This window comes from Haliotis asinina, chromosome 2 (assembly GCF_037392515.1).
Source record: "Haliotis asinina isolate JCU_RB_2024 chromosome 2, JCU_Hal_asi_v2, whole genome shotgun sequence".
Taxonomy (NCBI): Eukaryota; Metazoa; Mollusca; class Gastropoda; order Lepetellida; family Haliotidae; genus Haliotis; species Haliotis asinina.
The window spans coordinates 97,062,855-97,090,660 of NC_090281.1; the positions used below are offsets into that span (position 1 = coordinate 97,062,855).

The following is a 27,806-nucleotide window of genomic DNA, read 5'->3' on the forward strand; positions in this document are numbered from 1 at the left end:
ATTATCCATTCCACTAAGAACTAATAATAGCAGTGTTCGACATACCTGCCTGTCGAGACGGGTTATTTTCAACAAGGACTGCCACATTCTCAAATTCACCTGCCCAACGGTGGGTAGGTAAGTTTCGTGAGGGCTGGCAAATTTGACATCTAACCAACCCAGTGGTCTAGCTGAATGTTTTGTGAGTCTCATACCCTGATAATAGTACAAATATCTTTGATCTTAGAAGTAAAAAGATTATTTTGAGAAGCAATATATTATGCATCTTATACAAAGAATGTATGTATGTAATCAGCAAAGTTGTTCCTATTGTGAAGGTATGTAAGATATGCATCAAACGTCCGTTTATGCTACTGTAGATCACAGAGACGCCCTTGTGGAAATAGGAGTCATACAATACACGGAAAATACACAGCTTGCACGTACAGTACTGGGCTGTTTCTAGTGCTCTCGAAGCGCCAATGTGCTGAGAGAAAACAATACATTTCGTTAGATTAAAAAAAAATTAAGACATTTTCATAATTTGAAATATTTAATAATTGCATCATTTGTGAATGACGAATGTCTATGTACAAGAATGTATTTAATGACACAGCTAGCCAACATATTAATAACTCTGAAACAGACAAACTCAACAATTATCAACACACATACCACAACCTTACAGGGGGCAACGTACATGACACTGTTCACTTGAACTGTTGATAGTCTAAGCATCGAGACAAGCTTTAAATACGTCACCTCATGAACGTTGCAAACCCTTTTAAGATTGTTCGAACATTAAAATCCAGAATTTGAACAATTAACTCATTTCGCATGGACGCTTTCACTCACATGACAACTGATTATTTCAACTGGTACCACCGAAAAGTGTTCAACGTTACCAGAATTTGGTGGTCGCTATGGAAACACTTCAGCTTGAAGATGTCTTTTGGTTGGGACTATTTTTTCGAAGATCGAAGTTTGATTGTCAGCTTCGTATACGGGAACCTAAAGCACTAATTTGGTTATGTGACGATCACAGATTGAGGGTATTCTCACACACAAGGCACGATCGAAAATACTGATTGATTAAATACTCATATGCAGTACATTGTCTTTAAGTACACAGTCGTATTCACATAGTAATAATATCAGTGTCATATTGCCTCTAACAAATATCATTGGTTGGTATTGCAGTTCGTTTTTCATTTACATCACGACATGTATTGTTGATTGCATGACGGATGCAACATGGCGCCCATGAAATGATGGCTGCATTTAGCACCTTTGCCAACACAAACGTATGCATGTTGTGTTTTAATACGCATATATCACCAGAAACACAAAATTGCACTTTCATCCACATGAAGAATTACACAAGGATATCATTCATTCTTGGAATTGTGATATCATTAGACAGATGGTCGTCCACCGTGTAGCTTCCCGACGTCGTGGTGTCATCGTCATTGGCGTCGAAACTGAGGTTCACATCGTCGGGAAACATTCCCCTGGAGTTCCTGGTGTGACCATTCACATAGAAGGGGCCATCGTGGATATCGTTACCCTCCATAAAGTTCCTGTCGACTGGAAGATCCGATTGGAATGTCACGTGTTTCGCGGGGCGTTGACTTGATGATCGAATACTGGACTGACTAGCATTTGGAATCTTTTCGAAACTGTTCCCGAATGTTCCGAATGAATTAGTTGACATTTTCCCGAGTCCTTTGACATAGTCAGACGCTTTCTTTTGGCGGTACATTTGGCGGGAAGACAACGTTGTAGACACTACAAAATACATAAACATATTATATAACTGAAAAACAACAACATGTGTGTGTGTATGTTTGTTCTACTTAACTGTATAGTTTTATGTAATTTATTTTCATCATTGTATCTATTGCACATATTTTTATGCTCTTTAAGTCTCTTATAGTCTATTGTGTGCATACACATTCTTATAAATTTATCTATACTTTACATGCACGTACAAAATAAACAACATCTCTCTCTCTCGCTCTCTCTCTCTCTCTCTCTCTCTCTTCCTAATTGATAGTCTCCATTAAGTGTCTCTGCTAATCCCTATTGGATTATATTGTAGCGGGACCGGGAGGAAGCCCACAGTAGTGATTGATGCGGGGATATGTCATTAATGACAGTCACTACACTTCGGTCAAGTCTGACCTAGCTGTGGTCCTGACCACTGTAAGACATGCAATCTACATGCTGTTATTGATCGATCATAATGGTCACTGAGTGCGGTCACTCACGGAATCTTGAAGTCATATCTGGACTTGCTTTGAATTGGCGAGGAATACATTGTTGTAGTTAACGCTTGTTTAGTTGGGATTAGGCTAATGGGAATTGGAAGCAAAACGACTCCGTCTCTCACAGTTAATTATTGACGCAAAAAGGTATTCCATAAATAAACGTCACGTGCTGTGGACAGTGGGAAGTGAAAGTGAATCATTTTGTAGAGAGCATAATTCTCTGGCTAAACATACATTGTCCATTATGGTTTTACTTCCTCCACACAAATGTTCGAAGGGATATCGATAGAGTCGTTAAAATGGTCACCTCGAAGGCCAGGTTTCGTGTTACAAATATGTTGACAAATGTGACGCACATTTCTATATGTCCCCCGTTGTGATATTGCTGGAGTATTTCATGGGCGGGGTGAACGCTCGCTCATTCTAAGACATTAACACTGATGGCGATTCTATGAAAGACATACCTTTCTGCATGACTGGAGATGCGCGACCGTGACTATCCTCGTCACTTCCGCCCCGACCACTGTCGCTTGTTGTTGTCTCCCCTGAAGTATCGCTGTTGGCATCGTCACTGCTACGTCTTGGGGTCTAAACGGAGAGGAAAATATCTTCAATTCAATGCTTAAATGATGCACAGCAATTAAATAAAAAGGGATTGAACTGTTCATTTAACTTGCAAGGTTGGGCAGGTTATGGAATTCAAGAAACCTTTATGGAATTTCGAAAGCTTATCTCACACGAGCTCTCTTTCTTCTTCTTCTTCTTCCTCTCCTTCTCTCTTTGTGTTAAATGAACTAATGACAAAATGGCCACATCTCTTTAAAGGTTCCGTATGTCACTGTGCACTTACATTTGAATCCACACCATGCATTCTGAGGAGATCCTTGTGGATCTTGAGTGCAGTCGACCACTCGTCTGCCGTGGTGTTGCCAGGATACATGCCGTCGTCGCCGGGTTGGGTATTCTGTCAATTAAAAAATTGCAAAATAAATGCTCGTCATTTGTAGACTTGACAAATAATACACCGCTTAGTGTTGTTATAGATAAATAATACAACGCATGGTGTTGTAATAAATACCACAGTACGGAATTAGAAGCGACAAGACAATGTCAGTGATAATAAGGAATATCTGCTAAACTCCAGTATGCGATTCCGAGAATACCGTGGCGTCTGTTCATGACAACGGTGAGTCCAGATGGACAAACGTAGGGTCCAGGAATCTGATATTCTATTTTGTGTTTGAGACATATATTCCCGTACATGCCAGATATTCCAGTGTGGTGTTGAGGAACACCGACTTACATACAACATACATTACAAAGGTAGCTTCCTACGGAAATGACTTATTCGGATAGACATAGCATTTCGGATGACGCGGTTTTCATTGTATATATCATCTAAAAGTGTAAATACACATGCTGCAATACCATGGATTCTCACAAAGGTCATACAAATATTCTACGAGTGTAAAAGTTTTACTGGAAACAAAGCCATTAAGCAGCCGGTAAATATGTAGCAATGTTGGGGTTGGATGGGTACGTTTTTCACAAATGCTTCGTGTAGTTGAAATGAGTTTTTTTTCTGAACAGTCATGCTTCCGTACCGACTCAAATGTCAACGCCAGGCAAACAGGTCGCGCAGTCGCATCTTGCCTCACATCTAGACTATTGTGCGCAACTGTTTGAAACATCCTCGAGTCAGCTGTAAGCCTCGAACTGTTTGTCCTCCAGATAAAGTTGGAAAAACGGGCAAAATATTGTTACAAACCAGGACTTATCTAATGATTCGAGCAAAGCGTCTGAAATATGTACAACGCAATACACCCCGTAAACCCGCTCCCAAGGCGATTTAAAGTCTACATTCGTCAAGAACAAAATCCAATTTGTCAAGGCAGTGCTAAGATTTTGTCCGTACAAAGTGTTCATTAACCGTGAAATTGAAATACAACGCAGGATAAATGTCTTACCAGAGTGATGGTATGTACTCAATTTCCTTTTCTCGCGCTATCGGAAATTATGTCATTAGAAGGGTTGATTTGTCGGAAGAATGGGCACTGCTGGAGATAAGATTTCCCGGTGTCCCACCCGAGGGAAGGTCTGGGAATATCTCAAATGTCCACAAACCCCATTGGGGTGTAATCGTGTGATATGCTCATACACCTTCATCGAGTAACATATTTACTTTGACCAATCCCTGTAAATGTAGTCTTTGTTAAACTTTGCGTAACGGTAAATGATACTTGATCTTTGTGAACATGTCATGTAATTGGCAATCTCAGTTTCGTAACACGTTTCGAAGACTAATGGACGATTGAACCTATGTGTGAAAATATTGAAATGTTGATTATTTGCTTATAACAAACATAATCATGATTAAACGTCTAAATACAATTACTTTGACTTTGTGAACAATCTACCTCATATCGACTGTACCTTGATTTATTTCGACAGATGCGCGTTATAGTCTGGCACCGATGTTGAAGAGGTTCAGTTTTGAAGCATATGCTTGTATTCTTATTAGAATGCCATTCCACATGGAATGGTCATTGTTGCATTTTTTGTCACGTTTAGTAATGGGTGTATACTTTATTTTGACTAGCAGTTTAACATTAAACCGTTATTTAATACCACTAATGATATGCATATTTAGACGTATATACTTCAGTGGCTTCTAATAAAGAATACTTTATTATATGTTTACTCAAAGAAATTCGTGATATAATCGGTTATACGACTCGAGAACAATGCCTCTATATGATAACATTTTGGCACATATGGGCTTTTCATGTCAGTTTGTTAGATGTTTGTGTTATGACTTATTTAAGTAATGCCTTATATTCCTTGAAAAATTAGTCACATTTTCAACTACATGACAATTTGAAATTACCCTGTCGAGTTTCAAAAAGTACATTCAAGAACGCTCATACTCACATATTAGTGCACCTCCTAAGCAAGACGGTTTCCACGGTAGCCTTAACATATATGTATGTGTTAATGAGTAATAGTCAAACACATATATGTATGTGTTAATGAGTAATAGTCAAACACATATATGTATGTGTTAATGAGTAATAGTCAAACACATATATGTATGTGTTAATGAGTAATAGTCAAACACATATATGTATGTGTTAATGAGTAATAGTCAAACACATATATGTATGTGTTAATGAGTAATAGTCAAACACATATATGTATGTGTTAATGAGTAATAGTCAAACACATATATGTATGTGTTAATGAGTAATAGTCAAACACATATATGTATGTGTTAATGAGTAATAGTCAAACACATGCTCATTATAGTGCACTAAGAATTATGAAACACCAAAGACATAGATACACCGATCTTGATTTTCGGACAAAACGGATTCTATTAAGCGTACAAAAATAGCGGCAAAAATTTATATGAATGGATTGCTGACAAAAGTTGCAACGTTCAAAACAGACGTTTTTATGGAAGGAGAGGGGTTACACAATGTAAATATTAATCGCATGGCAGTTGCAACCTATACACTCCACAGTGCTTGTTGGGAGGTTAAGATAATCTGTATCAAGGTGGCTTCGTGAAGATATATTCCTTTCCACGTTCAGTTTGGATACGACGCGTCAATGTATTAATATACATCCTAGACAGATAATAACATGTTTGTTTATGTGAAAATACCTACCAAGTCTGGTGTCGACGGGTGCGTTCTTGTCGTTATTCGGGAGGGGAGGAGGTGTGTGGTATGTGTGTGTGTTGAGGATAAATGAGGCATGCGGCGCTATATCATTAATATTAGTTTACGTGGGGTAGGGCACTGGGTGGTAGGTATGGTTGTGGCTTATGTACAGAACGTACCCGCGTCCTACACAGACGTTTGAAATTCAAGTTACGTGTCAGTGATTTCCTAAACAGTAGGCTTCGCTTCGCTAGATATTTGAGCAAAAAATGAAGCACGAGATACTATGAAGGACATGAGAATACTGCAAAATGCAGAAATGCAACAAAACAGCTAGTGGTGTATACATCGTAACGCTAATGAACATAAACAATATTGTTGTTTTTGTATTTAAATATTGATGGTTTGGATTTAGTGGCATTATTATTTACGCTCTCATTTGCTCATCAAAACTGATTCGAATTCATTCCATACTACATAAATTCCAGTTCTGTGTTTCAAACATCTGGAAAGTCCTTCCGCGATTAACGAACAAATACCCAGCCAACTACCTCCTCATAAGCTGTGCAATCTACAAGAAGCCAAGTCTGTTGCATCATGCCGACACTCGAGATGTCTGTAGCTGACAATGCTTGTCAATTTCATTAATTTACGTAATTATCCTAGAAATGTCGCAACGAGTGTCAATCAAAATGTTTGATCTACGAAATCGAACACTTACGCTTTTAGCTACCGCTCCTTCAACACTGCAGTAGGTCATGGGGGTCTGGTTTTCAGCCCGGGGGAGGGGTACGAACGGGGGTTGGGGGGAAATGTTAACGAAGCACAGGCAGTGGTGTGTATGTATGTAATTAATTGCAGAAACAGACTCGTCAGTTGTGTAAGATGATGTTAATATCAATACTGAAGCCCTGGGTGGTCGCGAATACATTAGATGTAATCTGTGATATCCCACCAGCATTTGTTAACGACAATTTTGTTTATTTTAAAGTGCGCAACGCTGCGGTAAGTGATTGTCGAACATGCTCTCTACACGATAAGATATATCGAATTGCTGTAATTAGATAACGTCATTTTGTCGATAATATTATCAACGTTTTGGGATTCTACTTTTATTTTTTACTAAAAATGTAATTGCTTAAAAATAGTACACGCGTTTAGAGAAAAAAAAAGCCATTTGGAAATGGAAAACTGGTTCATATTTCAAATTTGCGTGTTAGCAGTAATTATTTGTCTCCTGTACGATAACAAATACTCGCTATATCTCGCTCGGTGTTGTTGCGAGGATTATTAGTTGCCAATCAAGTTTAATTTGTTTAGCAATTAACATGGTTCGGTGACATTATGTTATTGTATATATGGACTGACTGCTCATTGAGACAAAGCATAAATCAGTTTAGGTAATCGCCCCAGGCATGTGGTCATGAAACTAAGATAGACTATTTACCTTGTTATCATCATGTTTACCTTAGCAGCACATGTCAGTTCTTGACACGTCAAACCACGTTTGTTATAGAAAAATAGTGTGACAGACGTGCAATTCAACATTATTTTGTAGATTTGAGAATATCAAGTTCAAGGATCCTTTTTTTCAGTTCAGTTCTATCATACATTAAACATCCCAGGAAGCATCAATCACTCAGACGACATTTGTTTTCATTTACAGTCATCACATGTTTTTTAAAACCACTCTGTCGGATATATATATCCATGGAAATTTATCGCTGATAATATATATCTGTCAGCTTACTTTCTCAGAGCTTAAACTGCCGAAAGGGGAGATAAAATTTGACAATACTCTCTGTTTCGGTGACTTTTCTTTCCCTCTAAGACGCTCTTATCATCAATATCCCCTTCAAAGTCTTGTATTCCCAAACTATCTCTGCTCTACAATGCCCCCTGGGCAGTGCTTTGTGAAGCGACGCCTCTTAACCCGTTCAGAGCGCTGGATGTCAAATATTTAGGGTGTCGAGGAGAGTGAATGAAAGAGACATGTACAAGGATGAACAAGAAGCGGGTGAAAAGTCTGTTCTTGTCGAAACGAACACGAGTATTTGCCGTGCAGACCATTAAACGAGACCCTTTCAGCTGAAATGAACAAGCGTCAATTTCAGCGAAAGACACTCCACATAACTGGTGAAAGACGACGACGACTTACTCAGTGTCAGTATATTCGGGTTTTAATCACCCTTCCCCATAATAGTAAACAGAAGCACATATTTTATTGGTTTTATGACCTGAAAGACGGCTCACGGTGATTTACTGTTGTCGTCTCATGAAGTGGTTGGATTATGAGATTTTTGTCAATGACATCTTTTACCTGAGAATGACAGTGATCTCGAAGCGTGAAAGATAACAATATATTATCCCCAACAGAATTACACCCTCGACCTAGTTCATGGTCAATAAACATTTCATAACGTGTTATCTTAAGAGATATTCATGTAAAAAATGTCTTTAGTGAATCTTACTTAGGGAAGATATGCGTTTCACATTGAATCTACGAAGTGTTGACTTAAATGTTATAGCTTCGGGCGGGACATTATTATTAGTGGAATATAAGCTTCACCCAAGTCGGGATATCAAAAGCTATTGGATCTTTCGGTTCATGCATTCGTTTATTCAACAGGATTGTTGAAATATTATGATAGATTATTCATAAGAATATATTCACAATTTCCCGCATTTATCATCTTAAGTTAAACCGAAAGACCAGCACCTACAACTTATAACCATAGCAGAGGCTGTACTTATTTTAACGTTTGAACAATAATGGCATTAATGACATTAACCTGACATTAAACTGAAAGTACGACTTAAGTATGAGTTACAGTGTGCTGGAATTACGTGTCCTCCAATGAAAGGCTAAACACAGAGACTAAGGTGATGAAGAATTCGATGTTACATTGGGGAAACATGACACTGTTGTATTGCAGGATTCTGTTCAAAGTTAAACTTCTATCACTCGTATGTCGTAAAACTGAGTGCAAAATAAACACCCTGTGTAACATGCATTGCCTATATTGAAAAGCGAAGTCTAAGATAATGAAACCTTTGAAGCAAAGGTTCCAGAGGTATGTGCAAATATTTTAAAGGTCAACCACAGGAATATACAGGCATTGAAGGACCTCTTCCTCTCCTCAAGGGTCTTTATTTGACCACCGCTGACCATCGTGATGACCAATTCATTGGCTCATCGAAAAATTGTTACTTTGAAAGTCAACGACTGATCCTGTTTGTTCGGTCTCTAGGAGCACACAACAGTTGAGTAATGTTTAAGTGGGCAAACTGCTCCCGTCCTCATTTATGTTAAAATTGTGTAACATAGCGCACACGTTGAAGTAGGGCTGATGGGGAATTCACAGTATGTTTTCTTTGGCTGTGTCAATCTGTTCTGGCGGTACAGATGAAAGAGGGTTGTCATTAAGTATTGCACTAAAAGGTGTTTGTAGTTACAGAAGAATGGACTTTGGGGATTGGGAAAGAATGAGGTGTTTATATGGTAGATTACCCCTGACCTGATGCAATATTAATGCATTTGCTACTGGACAATGAAACAGATTAAGGTGCCATAAAACAGTCGGGGGTAACACTGCAGAAATGGTCGCAGTGTGTTATCGTTACTTAGATTGGCAGGGACTGATTGGGTTGACTGATATGCCTGTGAGGGAAATATATATATTCCACGCCGCGATGTTCTTATTTATCTCATAGATAAAGACGACGCTATTAAGATATACTGACACATGATTGATTGAAATACACACGATTTTATCGCTTCAAGAGATGAAGTTCAACAGATGCAGCATCAGCCTCCGTCATCGAAGAGTGCAGATCTAATTCACCTACCACAGACTACAGGGAATACATGTAAATATTGTATTCAACTTGTTTAACCAAGTAAAAAAATTCTCGTGTACAACAGAAAACATTTAATCTATTCATGAAAGGTATATAATATATTCAATTAAGGAACATACTTGGACTTTATAAAGTCACGTTTCTATGTCACGTGACACTGACTGTAGTACTAATTACAAATAGCCTGGCTAGGTAAATCTCTCCTGCCCGCAGGGACCAGTCATATCTATATTCTGATATCGACAATATCATCAACGTCAGTGTATGACACCTACGCTGGAGTTGGACTGACAGCAAGGTGTAGATTTCCTAATGCGTGATGGACGAATGTATTACATGAAGGTGCATTACATGTACTACGCGAATTAATATAATGAAATTAGTTGTGTATCTGATAATATATAAATACGTTTTATCAGAAGTAATTGTATTATTTTACGGGTTTATTTATATATACAAACGTTAGGAGATATTCAAAGAAAATAACAAGAAAGATTAAAATATATTGAAATATAGGAAATGTTACTTTAATCTTAAGGTTTCCTATTAAAGACATGATTAACATAAGAATAAATGACTATATTTTAAAACTTGTCTCATTCCAAACACCTGCAGGATTGTAACATGATTACGCGATTGTAGAGTATCCCCTTTCCCTTTAGCACCTCAAGGTATCTTTCGAAAATATTAGTAATACATATTACTCACAGGTTATCCGGAATGAACAATTAAAGACTTGACTGAACTTCAAGACAACAATGAGTGAAAGTGTACAAGTGGCAACCTATCAAGAACTTCACTGTGTCAATGTCACAATTTCAACCATTTAATACAAACGGGCCAGAATTCGACACATGTCTTACATCGAATATGGCAAAACAATTAAAAAAATATTTACCTGAGTGCCATCTCCAGGCCCAAGTATCAGCTTGCCATGGCTGTCTATCGACATGTGACTGGAAGCCTGGGAGTCGAAGGAGATGTCGTTCCGGATGACGATGGCGTCGTGTGTCTTCACCTTCACTTGTTCGTTTTCAGCTGGTGATGTGAGCTGTGGTGCAGATTCCCCCCGGGGAGTCTTCCTAGCTCTGTCTGCCCGCTTTATGATGAGGATCGTGACAATCACCACCACGGTGACAATGCCGGTGAGGCTGCCAAGGATGACGACAACGATGGCGTTTTCCTCTGACATTCCGGGGCCGTCGTAGTACGTTTCATTGCTGGCGAAAATGTACACCTCAAGCGTAGCATTCGAACTTAACTGTGGAATGCCTTGATCAGTAACGATGATGACCATTCTGTATTTGCCGACATCTTCCTCTGATAGTTTCCTTTTCAGAAGCAACTCCCCCGTGTGGCTATTGATACCAAACGTGTCAGTCTCCTCCCCAGTATCTGTTTTCCGATCCTCCCAGGTTGGGGGAACTCGGCGTTGCCCCCTGGCCACGTAGAACTGAAAACGCGCGTTGATCCCTTCATCAGCATCATTAGCAACAACAGACAGGATGGGTGATCCAGGGCTTGTGTGGTAGGGGATCGCGATTGACGAGTTGACAGGATCAGGAGATTGTATCTTCGGCGGATTGTCATTTTCATCACCAACCTCTACTACGACAGTAGTTGAGCTACTTAGAACGGGCACGCCTTTGTCCTTTGCCCATACCTTAACTCGAAATTCCTTGACCATCTCGCGGTCCAAACGCCGGATAGTACGCAACTGACCACCGGGCAAGATTTCAATCGGAGGGTCATCAGCGTTGTCATCAATGCTGTACACAACCTCTCCATTTACCCCGCTATCAAGATCCAAAGCATGAACCTTGTCAATTTCAGTCCCTGGCGCGCGATTCTCCATTACCTTGAACTTGTACAAACTAGACTGAAAGTTCGGTTTCACGTCATTGACGTCATCAACGGTAATCATCAAGGTTGCTGTCGCGTTTCTCGGAGGGTTACCTCTATCTCGCGCTACAATTGGAACTGCCATTTTCGGCATAAATTCCCTGTCGAACTCTATAGCAGAGATCACCTCCCCAGTTTTTAATACATCAAGTCCCATTTTATCAGCGTAAGGTATAATGAAGTCAATTTCTCCGTTTAAGCCTGAATCTTTATCACTGGCTTGAACTCTTGTTATCACGACTCCTTTAACATTCTCGACTACAGAGGCAGTGTACACATCTTTACTAAACACTGGCGAGTTGTCGTTTTCGTCCTTGACAAGCACCGTGAAATTGATAGTAGTGTTGAGAGGAGGATTTCCTGCGTCTTGACACGTCACCGTGACGTAATGCTCTTTCGTCACCTCACTGTTCAACGGCCTCACGACGATTACCTTATATTCATTAACGTCAAGTCCTTGCAGTTCGAACATCTCGCTGACGATGTTGCAACGAATTATCCCATTCCTGCCAGAATCAAGGTCAAGGACGGCAATATGGGCGACTACGGTGCCTGGCTGAGCATATTCAGATACCAGACCCCCGTACAGTAGATTGAGGTTAATAGATGGTGGGCTGTTAATAGTATCTTCAACATATATCTCAACAGCGGCTTGAGATATTAAAGGTGGGCTCCCACCATCTACACATTCAACGTAAAACATAAACCTTTCTCCCTGGGCCCCTTCAAGTGAAGAGACAACAGTTACCTCCCCTGTCGTGTCGTTGACGTTGAAATAGCGTTTTACGTTGCCTGCTTGTAATGGGCTGAACCTGTAGTAGGCAACACCGTTCTCGGGAATGTCTGTGTCTGTCGCCGTCACCCTGAAGATTGCCGTATGTTCCAATGTGGTTTCTCGCACAGTGACATTGTAAGATGCGGGAGAGAAAACGGGAGCGTTGTCGTTCACATCAATAACGTCGACATTCACGCTGACGCTGCCGGTAGAGGCGGGATTTCCGCCATCTATTGCAAAAATTGTGATTTGATGACTGCTGGCAGTTTCCCTGTCCAGTGTTCGCCTTACAACGAGACTGACGATAGTTCCCCCATCTAAACGGCTGACGACATGGAGTGTAAATGGACTGTCATAAGGCGTCAGTTCATAACTTTGAAGAGAGTTGTTACCAATGTCTTTATCAACTGCCCCGTCAATTGCCAAAGATGAGTTGATGGAAACAGCTTCAGATATTTCCAAATGTATGGATGGTTTCGGGAACACGGGCTTATTGTCATTGATATCCTGCAAATAGACACTGGTCCATATCTTTCTGAAATACTGACTTGTCGATGACTGAACTGCCACTTCTAGATCTAACACACACTGAAATGAAAAGCCACAAATATCTTCTCTGTCGAGCCTCAGTGCCGTGTAGATTTCACCTGTCGTGTTGTGGATTGTGAACAAGGCACTGTACGGGTATCCCTGCGTGAGGAAGCTGTACCGTAGAGTTCTCATTGCATCATCAGATAATGCTGATTGCAAATCGGTGGCATCGGAAATCCTTCCAACAAATGTCCCAGCCTGTTGTTCCTCGTCTATCCGAAATGTCAAGTCTTGACTGACACTCGTAGATATCAACACTGTTGTCAATATCACGACATACATCTTCAAACCCATATTGACAGCTTCACAGTTATCCCACTCGAATCATAATCCACGACCACTGGTAGAATCTTGTTAATATCACTCTGGTGTCCTCTCCGGAGCTTGTATACTTTCTTGTGTCAATATACAACTGAGGTCTATTTCACTGGTGATATTGTCGATTTCAACCTGTAAAACAAACATACACACTTTAGAGAAACAGTGTTTGCAGCAAGATCACTTGACGATAATTAGTCTGTTCTTTAGTCCCTCTAAACATGAAAAGGGATCTAATGTGGTTTGTAAATCTTTGTCCAAACTCACAACGAACGACTACCAAACATGCCTCTTCAGCTCCGGGTATCCGTGGCTGTCACAAACTCATCTCTCCTTGCCCACGCCTCGCGCTACTATCAACACAACCACAGTGTTTCAAAGTGCTGTGATCATGTGTACAGCTCCTGTATAAAGACCAAACCACGCCCCCCAGTCAGTCAACCAATCATAGCCTATCAGCTTCTGACTCGCGCCGCAGGGAGCGCGCTTTTCCGACAATGAATGGATTCGCTGGTTCAGCGATTACTTCCCTTTGACAAAAGTGAGCCATATTGAAGGGTGTTTTTCAAGTTACTCCATCGCGCATAAATGACTTGCTGTCACACTTTGATGAGGAGTGTAATTTATATATGTAATATTTGCATGCGAGTTTTTTTTTGTTTTTGACAAGTGCAGAAATAAAAATAATCCATTCAGTCATGAAAATGTTTTCACACCAATTCGTGAACAATTCTTTTCTGGAAAATGTGAGTGAGCTCATTCATCTACTAGCAGTGTAGTGATTATGATGTGGTACTTCAGGCGTTAAATATTGACCATCCGGCGGTGATGATAAATAATATTTACTATTTCCATACTACCTTCACGTTAAGATTGCATCAAACAATGAATGTACCAAACGCCACGGATAGTGCTGGCATGGCATATTGATTGAACTAATGAAAACAACGCTAACAACAAAATACTTTAAGGATTGATGATAACAACACTACCATCAACTCTGCCTCCTCCTCATTCTACTACTACTACTACTACTACTACTACTACTACTACTACTACTACTACTACTACTACTACTGTAACCACAAATCATTCTCATGAGCATGTCGACATTTAACAACATGGATACAACATGGAAAGCCAAGCGTCCGAGATTGCCAGACCTTTGCCACAAGCAGAAATCTACTCCTATGTTAGCACTGATAAGAAAGACAAAGACTCAAAGAGATTCCGGTCGACAAACCACTAACATATCACACGGCCAGTTATGATTCCTCCTGGAGTGATGACGTAATGTTATACGTCATTAGTTGGGGCTTCTCCTGGAAGGCCTGTTGATGTGTTGATAAGCATGGACTATGGACTGATAATAAGGACAGGCAGTTCAAGTGGTGTGAAGCGAAACAATGGTATCAGGATTTCATCAACATTTCTTCGCATTATTGATGTGATGATCATCCATCGTCTTTCTATATTCGCTGTTACGTGTGTGAGAGTATTTGGGCATTGTGTAACGGACTGTCATTGGTGACTGGACAAGACTTCATAACAATCATCATTGCGTTTATTAACGTGGACAGCTTCATATATGTTTCATACACACTGATATGATCTGAACCCTGGTTTAACCAATTATATACATACAAATTGCTTTTCATTCATTCATTCATTCATTCATTCATTCATTCATTCATTCATTGTATTTCTGTTTTTTTCCGGTTTTATATCTATATATTTATCAACTGTCGAACCTTGATAATATAGTATTAAGCTGTCTGTTGTGTTAAACAACAAACAACATTCGCTCATTTGTTCTTTCAGTGATACACGTGCTAACGCACCGTAATAGTCGGGTACGTCTTTAACATGGTGATGCCTCAGAACCTTGAACCTTGCATATTCACTCTTCACCTACCTGGTGTAGTTCATCAAACAGCTTCACACAAAAGGTACACCAATTATCATTAGTTTAGATAATCCTCTAATTCTCTAAGCCTGTCATTCTCTACCTGTCGGCTGTAAATTACCGTTAGTCATCAAAGGCGATAAGTGTATGCATACACCTTTTGCTGTCATTCAAAGACACGCGCGCGTCCCTCGAGAGTAATATGGGTATCTTGATACCCGGAAGATCCTGGGTCCCCTTTTGTTTAAGGGGGATTATGTCATCATGTCTGTTGAAAATCTCACACCTGTAAAACCCATGAGTGCAGTCAATAGATTAGATCTGGATTAGCGGAGTAATTCTCTCATAGCGAATTTAATAAACCACCATAAAACAGAGGTCGTAAATATCTTTCTTATGACATTTAAACAAACATCTGACACGTGCTGATTTGCTAGATTTCTCAGTTGCGATTACGGAAAAATAAATATTCTTGTATGCAAAAGAGAAGAGATGAAATGAGTAAAACATCGTTGAAGATAAAGACATACCTCTGATATACATTCTCCGACAAGATTTTGATCTCGAAGAAAACAGGTGTTCATGCGCTTCCTTATTCAAGACTCGCTTATATTTCTGTAGTATAATGATTACACACATCCTTAAGTGCCATCCCCTATGCGTAACTGTAATTACCTATATTCATATAGTGAAGTGGCACTGATCCTGTGCCACGCAAGTAAGAATCCTGCTCACATTACGCGGCAACAAGTGCCAGTGTCTGTATAACCTGACAATGAACACCCCAGTAGGCACTTCACTCATGTGTACAAAGCTTCATAAATCTGTGTTTACTCTAGATGTCATCTCATGTTACCCAAGTTCTCGAGTGCCTCATTATACCCTATACATTTTCCCTTTTCCTGACTTGGTTTAAGCCAGTCTTATTTCCATATCGGATAATTAGCCATAATTGCCCCTCTCAGACGTAACCGAGTGGTCATTTGTACAACGATGCCACCTAACCCTTCGAACAATGATACGAGTTTCACGTATACATAATAACACTACCTGTATAGGATGCTAATGCGGGTACATCACGATCCCTGCGCGTATAGAAAACAAGACCGGGCAGAGAATACAACCCTGTCACTGAGATAGAGATATGCCGTACGCGTGAAACAAATGGCCGTCAAATTACCACAGCATCTGTTGAGGGACTACAGTGGGTAAAAGGGGGCACTGGGGTTGAAAGGGACCCCCTCTGTCACTGTCTAGCCCCCCGTCACTTCCCCTGTGAGAGTTTCTCCCTAGCATTAGGACTTGACAGGGGATTTGGAACCCTCGCTCTTATCTGCTAGATAGTCAGTGTGATAAGGATGAATAGCAAATTATTGTGTCGTTGCTTAATGTTAACCCAAGCTTAAATATGTTTTGTGCTACTCTCTTACGGATCAGTTTTGACACATTATATTAGTTGAGCTTAAGATGTGCTGATAAACACATTTTCCAGTTTGATGTTGCAGAAAGCATTGGAAGTGGTAAAGGTCCCTTGGTGGCCGATAAATGACACGACAAATTATCAATGAAGTGATCAGATGCACACGTTAACATAAACGTTCGCCGACTTCAGGCGCATGTGATTTCAAGATGACAAACTGAATCTATGTGGTATGAAAACAAATATACGCAAATAACATGTATATGTTTCATATCAGAAATGTGACATGACTGCCAGTCAGGCTGACAGATTATCAGACACTGCAGTTTTGGGGAAAAGTATTTATTACGTCGATGATTATCGTATCCAATGATTCAACTCAACGCCTTTCCCAGATCTCCTGCCACGATTCGTGATATTAGGCAGCTTCCATTACTGCACTGCATAAAGATAGGGACACGAATACTTTAAATTTGCTTTCAATCCACAAAGAGACTACATGAATCAAACTTCCAATGTATTAATTACTTAAAAGATACAAGAACTGTTCACACCCCCACCTCACTCCCCCCAGCCCCCACCCCTACCCCAATTGTTTTCCTGCAACTCCGGTTACCTGCCACAGCTGACTTCTACCCCTTGCATGCACGTCTCCAGTGACCGATAACACAATGGCACATTAGACTTATTTCACGGTAAAATCAAAGCTCAGCTACCATTGTCCCTCTTTGAAGCCGGGGAACTCGATCTACCATGCGTAAAATGATGAAAATTTTTTATCACTCTGTGCACGCACAATTTCAAGCACTGTCTCTCGGATAAGAGGAAGACCACGGCAGATTATTCTCGCTCGGGCACTGCAAAGATTTCTTCCAAGCCGGTGTTCAGTGGGCAGAAAATGTCCCCTCTCTTTACTTTCAGATTAACGAACACCCTGCAATTATTCGGCAATAAACAACGTTAACGTTTCAGTGGTAACAATAACAGGCGGGTTTACATTATCTGTTACAGCCGTGTTATGGTATTAGCTGTCAGAGATCGCTATCTGTTGTCTGTGGTACGGTCAAATGTTATATAGGGATGGGTTAAAAGATTTGTGAACATACTGACGGTAGTATGCGGGTCTTGATCCCATGTCTAGCAGGGTTTTTACTCACGTATGAAATGACGCAGGGAGATTTGGACCAAATAGTTCTGCAACAAAGGACTTCCGCGTTAAAGTTCATTGTAAATCATAAGTGGTGCCTCTTTTCCTGGCAGTCCGAAGTCTGCGTTATCTCAGAGTGGATGTAAATACTTCGTATCTGGAAGTTGTCATTGCATCGAGTTACCCGTAGTTCGAGTTAACAATTGTGACGAAATAAGACTATAGACTGTGAGTTAACCAGCTGTTACAAGGTACAAGCGGGACTTTCCTGTCGTTTCTGTAATGTCTGGGTAGGAACATCGGCTCATTTAACACCTCGGTGTTCATATATCGTGAACGCCGTCTTTAAGAACCGGATGAGCGAAATGTTTCTGAGCACACTACACTGACGGGTGAAAGAATGGGGTGGGAGTATACAGCTGTCCTGTGTCCAAGTTTCCCCGTTAAACTCGTCCATGGGAGTGAGAAAATGGGCCAGAGCCATGAAATAGTATACACGGGGGTTACCGTCACTATAGGTTTCTTTCTGGAGTAATTGGGATAGGAAATTAGGGCAGCCTGGTGCTGGTGATGGTCAGATTAGATATGTTGGTCATTTGTTGTATTGGCCAGGACATACCACTGAATGTCTTCGCATCAGGGGGTAGCATAGTGATGCTTCCATATATCCAAGTGTCCATCTCTACTACAGACAGACTTGACCCTGTTCTCATGGCGTGTAACTGAAACTGTAGAGGAATAGGGTAGTGTGCAGGTAAAGAGCATTAAGTAGCAGGGAACGTTACACTGTCTTCAGAGTTGAGCTCAGAGTAAGCCAGGAGGTTTCAGGTTGTGTGATTGATGTCGGTCTCTTGGTGACGATGCAGCCTCTGGGATTTGCTCATGCTGAGGCACACACATTTCTTGTGATAATAAATTAAAAAAATATTTGGGATTACTTTCCCCTATTATTATATTTAACAAACCTTCAGTGTTAAATGTTCTCGTCACGATATGGCTGACATATTGCCGATGTCACGTTAAAAATTAACTCACTCACTCGCTCTGATTTCATTAAATAATACGAAAATGAATTCTTTGGGAACGGTGGGTGAATGGAAACAGGCGTGTGTGCCACTGTAGCTAATGCACTGTAGTTCTATGCCTGTTCCAACTGTTACTGAATGTCTGTGACGACGAGGACAAGCTAATGCACTCGTAGTGCTATGTCAGACTGTGGAGGTCGTTCTACAAGTTTATCAAACATATGACCGTATAAATATATGGACTATCGTAACGGAACAACTGATATTGTACGGTTGATGCTTTGCTGCTTATGTATGATACAGATGACGTGATATTGTGTGATTTTCCGGGGTGGTCTTCTGTCCTCTTTCTGTGTGATATCGTGTGAGATTTTGCAATTTTGTGCGGTGCGGTGCGGTGCGGTGCGGTGCGGTGCGGTGCGGTGCGGTGCGGTGCGGTGCGGTGCGGTGCGGTGCGGTGCGGTGCGGTGCGGTGCGGTGCGGTGCGGTGCGGTGCGGTCCTTTGTGTTACATTGCATGTGATATTGTATGATGCTGGTGTATATTGTTGTGTGAACTTTGTGATATTGTGACATTAGATGCCAATATGATATACGTGCATAGTCCTAATACTGTGATACTGTGAGATGTTTGAAATCAACGTGATGTGTTTGTTGTGTGTGTCACAGCTACGTAAATGTTACAAACGGCATAATCACAAATCACCCTGTCAATCAAACCAAGCATGTATGTCGATCTGTGTATATTTCAAGTTCCGGTATCCGGTCTACCGCTGGTGTTAATAAACAGTTGAGGGTGTTGAGGGAGTGAAAATGTCCTGAGGCCATCTGAAACTGTCATACAAGGACCCCTTTATATACAAAACTTAGACTTGCAAAACCGTGACGCAGGAAAGGCCAAAGGCACCTTAACGTACTCACAAAAGGGAGACAAGCAATGAAGGCAAAGCAGACAAATTGTTTGAAACCAGAGGACGTCATGTACAGAAAACAGGTTCATAATAAGCACTGTCTCTACACCGTATCCACTCTTCAGGCCCGGATTGACTGGTTCACCCTGGGTGTTTCGGGTTGTGGATAGACGAGGTGCCTTATCGGAATATAGCCCAGGGTTGCAAAACAATCCGTTTTTACTCTGATCTTGACTGAGGTGGAACGATCTGTGAAGAGAGAGGTGGATACGGGTGCGATGGTTGTGTAGGGTGTCTGCTGGCATTCAGTTTGGAGACTGTGAAATCGCGGGACCTTGGGCGTTGGTCATCATGCGGTGCGCTGTTATCATAATCCCAGGGTGAGGAAAAGGGCTTATTACAGGAGTACCAAGCCCCGAAACTGTTTTACAGAGGCCGTTAATGAAGGGGTAAGATGAGCCCGAGCGATAACAAAAGTGAAAGTACAGTAGAGAGGGGACATGTTTCGCCATTAGCATTAGTAGGAGGGTCGGAGGAGGATGAAAAACACCCAGATTTATGACCTAGCAATTTCTAAATAGTACAATAGAAACACAACTGAGCCTGTAAGCCGAACATTTGAACGTAACTTCTCTTGGTTTATGGTGCATATAATCTACAGCAGTAGTTTAGATGTACAGTTAGGAAAGTTTAATCACTGTCTCATACGCCTTATAAAGTGATTAGTTCCGCTAGGAAGGGTGAATATGACGCGATGATGTTGATAAAACCTCGGGAAGATACATGATACATTTCAACTCCAGAAGGTAACCAGTCCCGATTAGAAACGGAATACAGGGAGTATATAGAGGCATATTCTGGTTACAAACAGTAATTGGTACTTTCAGTGAATAACAAATATCTAATCATTTCCATGGTTGACATTGGCATATCAGTCGCAATTACTCTTTGTCTTTAGTGGGCAAGTCCAGGGATCAGGAAATAGCGTTTTGTTATTCGGAGAATGTTAACGACAAGCTGCTCCATATGTACACACAATGTGTATTACCTAATCAGAATGGCACCAGTAGAAATGTACACTTTTCCAGTAGTAAATGTCAAATCCCAATTAACCCTGTTAACCCCAATGTCGGTTTCAGCGTAGAGATAAACATTCCTTGGAAACAGAATCGTGTATGTATCTCCACTTATCACGCCCTAACATTATCCCAGCTGAAGAAAATCACATGTTTACAAGACAATAAACACACCCAGTTGTGGCTGGGAGTGAAACGAACCAGATTGTGTCATGCGCCTTGCGAAACTGATTACATGCACACGGTGAGTGACCGGGGTCGAGGGTCAGAGGTCGTCAGCCATGGGTGATACAGCGCATAGATTTCGATATGGATGCGGGATTTGGATGTCGATTTCGATGTCAGTTGTCGAGATATTCATGATTGATGTCGGAATGGTGCGGCGATTGTCATGTGTTGGTGGCAGCTATTGACAACATGTAATTTGCTCAACACCTGGGTTATGTAAGGTACATCATTGTCGATTTCACTTGAAGCGAATGTCAGGTAGTGTAGACAGACTATTGATTGTCACAAATGTGGCCATAGGTGTCTATGTACATGTGTTTCATTGTGAGAGTGAATAGAACAGTTCGGTCCACATCAGTGTCAACTTGAACTCATAAATCATGGGCCTACTAAATACATATTGGAAGAAGTTGGTTAGCTAAACGGCTAAAGCCTTTATCATTTATGCTGAAACCCCGCGTTCGATTCCCGACAAGGGTTACTATGAAATATCAATTACATTATACAGGTAATACGGCAAACAAAAGTATGATGTCAGTTATGAATGACTAACAAAACTACATGAGTAATTAACTTCCAAATAACAAAATTCACTTCGTTTCACCAAACAACAGTATCAAATCACCATCTGAGAGAATGTCTGATGTGAGTGAATATGTTTAGTTTTACGCCGCACTCAGCAATGTCCCAGTTAAACGGCGTGGCCTGTAAGCAATCGAGTTTGAACCAGACAATCTAGTGATCAACATCATGAACATCGATCTACGCAATTGGGATACGATGACATGCGTCAACTAAACCAACAGTACCACCCGATCCCGATAGTCGCCTTTTACGACAAGCAGAGGTTGCTGAGGACAATTCTAACCCGGATGTTCACGTGATTCACTGGATGTCACCGTATCTGGCCAGAATGAACCATTGCTACCTGCATCAACTATCTGAGTATGAAGGTTACAAGTTACATAAGGCGGCTCGAAACAACATTCACTCGCTTGTCAGTCTGAGAATGCTTTAAATCATTCTTATACGAGCACATGCCCGGATATATCTGGTCGAGTTTACATATATCCCGTTTAAACATTTCATATCAAAACACTCAACGTGGTTAAAGTGGTCCACAAATATCCCTACGGCGCAAAAAAGCTTGAACAAAAACGTAACAGAAATCCTTAAAAGCTTACAACCGCCCTATCAAGCGATAATATTACTCCCCCCTGTCGCTAGAAATTGCAACGAAATACATACGTAGTTTATCACGTTTAACGCTGCTTTTTACTGTCTGACAGATCAAACTGTGAGTAATAAACCATGACATCACTTCTTGTCTTGATATTTATCCACGAAAACCAAACCAACAGTATGTGTCACGCGAAAGCCCATGGCGGGAAAATGTGCGACACGAGAGGCGGTTTCTGCACCTGCGCGCAGAGGGAGGCCTTCGTGTGAAGTGTTTCCAGCTGTAATGAACCTCATGTATAGACATTGCAAAACAATGAGCGGTCCCCAAAGCCGCGTGGAAAAATTTCAACGAGGCGCAGCTCAGTGGGGTATGTTATCTATTGAATCAAACCCTTAGAATTCTCTTGGTGTCAATTGAACATAAATAAATATCTTTGTTATTTCCGACCGTGCTCAGTATACAGATTCAGAACATAGGTTGATCCTAGTTCTGTGGGAAAGCTAAAAAAGTGTTGTATTTTTAAGACCAAGTGTTTCAGGAGAAACAATCATTTTATTGCAACATTGTCAATATTACGTTATTACGTTAAACCATGGCAAATATACCATAAACTTTGTTTAAATCGTTATGTGTTAACGTCGACGACAAGAGTGTTCTGTGTTTCGAACAGAAAGAACATTCTCCATTGAGTGGGGTGGGTTTGACGGGGGCATCAGAAATGGCTTCACGCGTGGTGAGAAATTGAATCTGGGTCATCGGTGCCACGAGCGAACGCTTTAACCACCAAGCTGCCACCTACAGAGCACGGTGTTTCGAGAGAAACTCCGAATTTAGGGTGGATATAACAAATTCAGGTGGATATAACAATGTTGCTGAGAAGAGTGAATACGGCCCTTACCTTACCACTCCCGGGAATCAAACCCACAATTAACGGATCACAACAGAGTAGGGCATGCATGAGATATCACAGGTGATGATAACACGTGCTCGTGTCATGGCATCACGTGTAGTTGAATCTGGGCGTTACTGGGTTACATGAATGCATGTGTAATCACGTGAGAAGTCAACACAGAAATGGAGAAAATGCATACTTTTTCACCACTGACTAACTACAATTTGTGAACATGTTCAACATCTATTGAACAGGGCTGCAGTGTGACTGCAGGAAACCAGCATATACTATGTCTTACTTCTGTGCAGACTGTATAGTCTGGTTCATAATTATTGAGAATTTTTCTTCTTACTTTGAGCTATCCTAACACCTCAACTGATTCACTGATACTTAAAACTAAGTAATGGTATAAGGGAGGTAACTCTTCTTGGCCTACTGAGTATAGTACAATTAGAGTTACCTCCCCTGAATTTGTAGCAGACGTCATTTTCCTCAGCACTGTCAACAATGTCTGCTGAAGATAAAAGAAGGTTGATTTTTGAGTTGTGTAATCAAGGAATTGATGATGTAAATACACTGGCAGAGAGAACAGGAACTCCTCTTTCTACTGTGTATAGGATTAGGAAGAATTTTAAAGAGGGAGTAGATTTTGGGCACCAGAAAGGAGCAGGGAGACCCAGAAAATTGGACTTCTCAGATCGCGTCCGGCTGGGAATGTTAGCGTCTAAAAAGCAAAGGGCAAGCATCTCCAACATCAGGTATGAAATGATAGAAAGGGGATCAACAGTTGTATCAAAATCTACAGTTAGAAGAAATTTGATTGATCTTGGATGGGAGAAAAAGACTGGAATTCCTTCTCCTCTCATGAAACAAGAACATAAAGACAGGCGTGTTGAGTGGTGTTTGGCACATGAAAACTTTGACTGGGAAAATGTGATTTTTACTGATGAAAGCTCAATATGGGTATGTCCCAATAATGCGAAAATATGGACAAAGTCTGCGTCAGCACCGTTGTATCGACGACCTAAATACAGCCCAAAGTTTCATGTATGGGGAGGGATATCCTTATTAGGAACGACCCCGCTGTGTGTGTTTGAGGGAAATCTGACAAGTCAACGCTACACTAACATATTAGATAATTTTCTCCTTCCAAGTGCACATGTGTTTTATGGAAATGACTGGATTTTGCAGCAAGATAATGATCCTAAACACACCGCAAAACATGCCAAGCAGTGGTTTCAGGAGAAAAATGTGACTGCATTACCATTTCCTGCATATAGTCCTGACTTAAATCCCATTGAGAACATTTGGGGGATGATGAAGGAATGTGTGAATCAAAAGGGGTTGACAAAAATTGAAGACATGAAGAGAGAAGTGGTCCGATACTGGGACAGCATAACTCACGAGACACTAACCTCTCTGATAGGAAGTATGCCTACCCGTCTTAGACTGTGCCGTGAAGCTCAAGGAGACTTGATAAAATATTAAATTGTTACCTACACAACATGAAAAGGGCAGTTCACTTTCACAATACATTCAATTTTATCTGATTTGGTCTCGTTTAATAATATGAAATGCTTTAGCTATTCTCAATAATTTTGAACCATACTGTATAAGCGGTTACTGCTACCGGGTGGGATGGACAGGCTTACTCTTTTCGCAAACACCTGGTGTTATCACTATTTTCGGTTTATATATATTTTAACACCATTTTCCGTTTTGGCGGATAATCGAGCCTGGATATTCAATTGTGTTTGTCTCATGATTTTACTTATGATACTCTTTGTTGCAAACACATTCATATTTTCTTATCAATAAACTGAATGCATGTACAAACTAACGCTTAAAATGACTGCAACGGAAATTTTAAATATATAGCCCGTAATCGATGATCAAAACAATCTAATTACTTTTTTCAAACGTTAGGTATCCACGCCATATCTAACGAAATAGGAATTGTGAATTATTGAAAACGTTGACAGTACTGGTTTGCGCGTGCTCTGTGCTGCGGGACGGTTATTCATGACGTCATCAAATATGCAGGAATTAATACGGGCATTAAGAACGGGAAAGATCATATTCCACGAAGCCTATCTTTATATCATTAATGTCTTAAATTAATTAGATCTTGGCTATTGTGTTATTCAAGGCAAAATATTTTCTGTAAAGAATATCTGAAAAGGATATCCTTGCACACCAGTGACTCGTTTACCTTGACGATGAGAGGCAGAAAAGTACCAAGCGGAAACAAGATGAAACTGTCATCGGCGTTAAACTTGACACTACCGTTATCTTATTGATCCTCCGCAACGCCAAATGTCCGATTACATATGTTGGCTCATTGACATATTAACGTTCCAAGATATGATAAGGATATGACATTCAGAATAGTATCTTCAAATCAAACAGGAAATATTGTCTTTAGATGTAACGGTTTAACGGAACATGTCTCTAAATGTGGAGGTCAAACGGGAATCACGTGATATCAGTCTCAACAGGTATGCCTGATAGATGGTTTTATGTTTCACAACTGATACTTCTGTCCTACAGAATAAATATACCACGCGTGTTTATTGACACCTGCCAGGTTTGAGAAAGGCGCACATGTCAACACACATTTCTATTTGTACTATTGGACATGAAACATATTTGGTCCACCCACAAAGCACTGGCGGAACGTATTTCAATCAATCCAACCACGTGGAATCAGCACCGGTGTCGGGCTCGCCACTGGCCGTACAAATAATTTGACCGGAAGAGGTCAGTGACAATTCCCGGCATGCACTGAAGCCACTTCCTGGGGAGCCCTTGGAACAATTGATCTGTGTTAAAACATACCGGGGAGTGTGTACAGGTATTCAACGACCGCAGACACACTGTCCATTTATTGGTTACAGTGGACAGAGTCAAGTGATAATTCATGTTAACTTTCTAAACAAGCAAGAATGTAGTCAATGACGGCTAAAATCAATGGCTAACAAAGGAATCCCCAATGAGAAAAACTAGAGTCCTTGATCACACACATGCTACGCTATAAGGATACTTGACACACATAAGCACACATATACATGCTTGCAAGTTACATCATGCACAGGTGTAATAATTCAACTCATTACGTAGACACATTATATTGACTACCTATAAACTCATCAAAATGCATAAAGATAGTGTTATCATTATCGATATTAAATGAAACTAGCCCCATTCACTAACTTGTAGAAATTTGTTAAGCGTTAATCAGATTTATCACATTTCATTCGTAGTTTTGTTGAATGTACAAAACCTTTTTATCTTTTTCCATTTTAGTATTTCGGTTAAAAATATTTTACTCTCATCAAATACAATAACAGGGGTGACATTCCTTAGGCTAACTATTTTGAGATTAAAGGCCCACATGAAGAAAGTAACATCAATACTGAATGACAGTTATAACATGTATATAGTACTGTTTCTTCTTACACTTCACCACAGGCTGGGAAACGATTACAGTTCTCTGATACTTGATACCAACGTGTGTCAGACATTAAAAACCAATTTTCTTTTCGCATACTTAATGTTATGTGTATGCATGAAATATTGTAAAGATGAAGCGCGCTAGGTTACACTGCGAATTTGAATTTATGATTACAATGTTGACTTAACGGTGATTTCCACATCAGCATTTCGATATCAACATCTGCATTGTGTTAAACATCAACACCAGGGTATAACAAGCATCCACAACAAGTTCCAGTGAGAGTATACAGAAAACACATACATGATCCCGATGGTTTATATATACACTAAACATGTGGAATATTTTAAAATGATACGTGTTGATATTGATTACATGTTGTTTATTCAATGCGTACATATTTTCACTTTTGTCCTGACTATATTATGACCTACATGTAAACTGTCTCAAATAAACTGGTTTAGATGTTCCTATGGAGACTTTCGTCCTGTTTGATCATTGACCGGATCAGCATTTCACGGGAGATATGGAGTCAGTGAGTGGATATGGTTTTACGTAATTTTTAGCTATATTCCATCAATATTAAATCAGATATTAGACACGAAACATGAACTTCACACTTTGTACCGAAGTCTCTTTACGGCAGTAAAACACATGTGGTAATACTCAGCCCTAGCCATGGATTTAAACTGATTGCTCACGTTAGTAATACCAATGACTTCTGTAACCATGCATCAAACGTGACTATCTACAGCAATATTTTATTGATAGCAAACTTTATATTTAGTGCGAGGTTTCGATACGTTTTATCTTATGTACTTCTGCTTGACAACGGCACAAGCTTAAGAAACTTATTCTATTTTGGACGTTCTAAAATGTCACTCAAACAAATTATCAAGCGTGACCGAAAACGTCTGACAATTTTGAGTAAATTACTTCCATTGATATTGTAATTTCACAAACGGATAGATCCTTTAAGCCAACTTTCATCCTACTTTTTATGATGATTCCTTGCAATTCATCAAACACTATGAATATATGACAAGCCATGCAAACACAGCCAGCGATATAATCTGCTCAGTGATCGGAAACAGATGATTAACATGTAATCGTAAATGTAGAAGCGTTGCAGAGTGGACATTACAGTAGAAGTTCACTTAAAACACTTACCTTTGGATAAGGATGTTATACGTCTACTTCACCT

At 40.3% G+C, this 27,806-nt stretch overlaps 1 protein-coding gene across 2 annotated transcripts; it reads right to left on the reverse strand.

Moving 5' to 3' along the window:
- Positions 1-513: 513 nt before the first annotated feature.
- Positions 514-27,791, reverse strand: LOC137274660 (protocadherin gamma-B5-like). 2 transcript variants are annotated; one of them, XM_067807981.1, is made up of 5 exons: positions 27,773-27,791; positions 10,674-13,493; positions 3,100-3,213; positions 2,714-2,837; positions 514-1,767 (listed from the first exon to the last, which is right to left on the reverse strand). In XM_067807981.1, the coding sequence occupies exons 2-5, from the start codon at positions 13,335-13,337 to the stop codon at positions 1,355-1,357; spliced, it is 3,315 nt and encodes a 1,104-aa protein (XP_067664082.1). In that variant the 5' UTR covers positions 13,338-13,493; positions 27,773-27,791; the 3' UTR covers positions 514-1,354. The 2 variants fall into 2 exon arrangements, with proteins under 2 accessions (XP_067664082.1, XP_067664081.1); XM_067807980.1 differs by lacking the exon at positions 27,773-27,791 and adding an exon at positions 13,629-13,719.
- Positions 27,792-27,806: the final 15 nt, after the last annotated feature.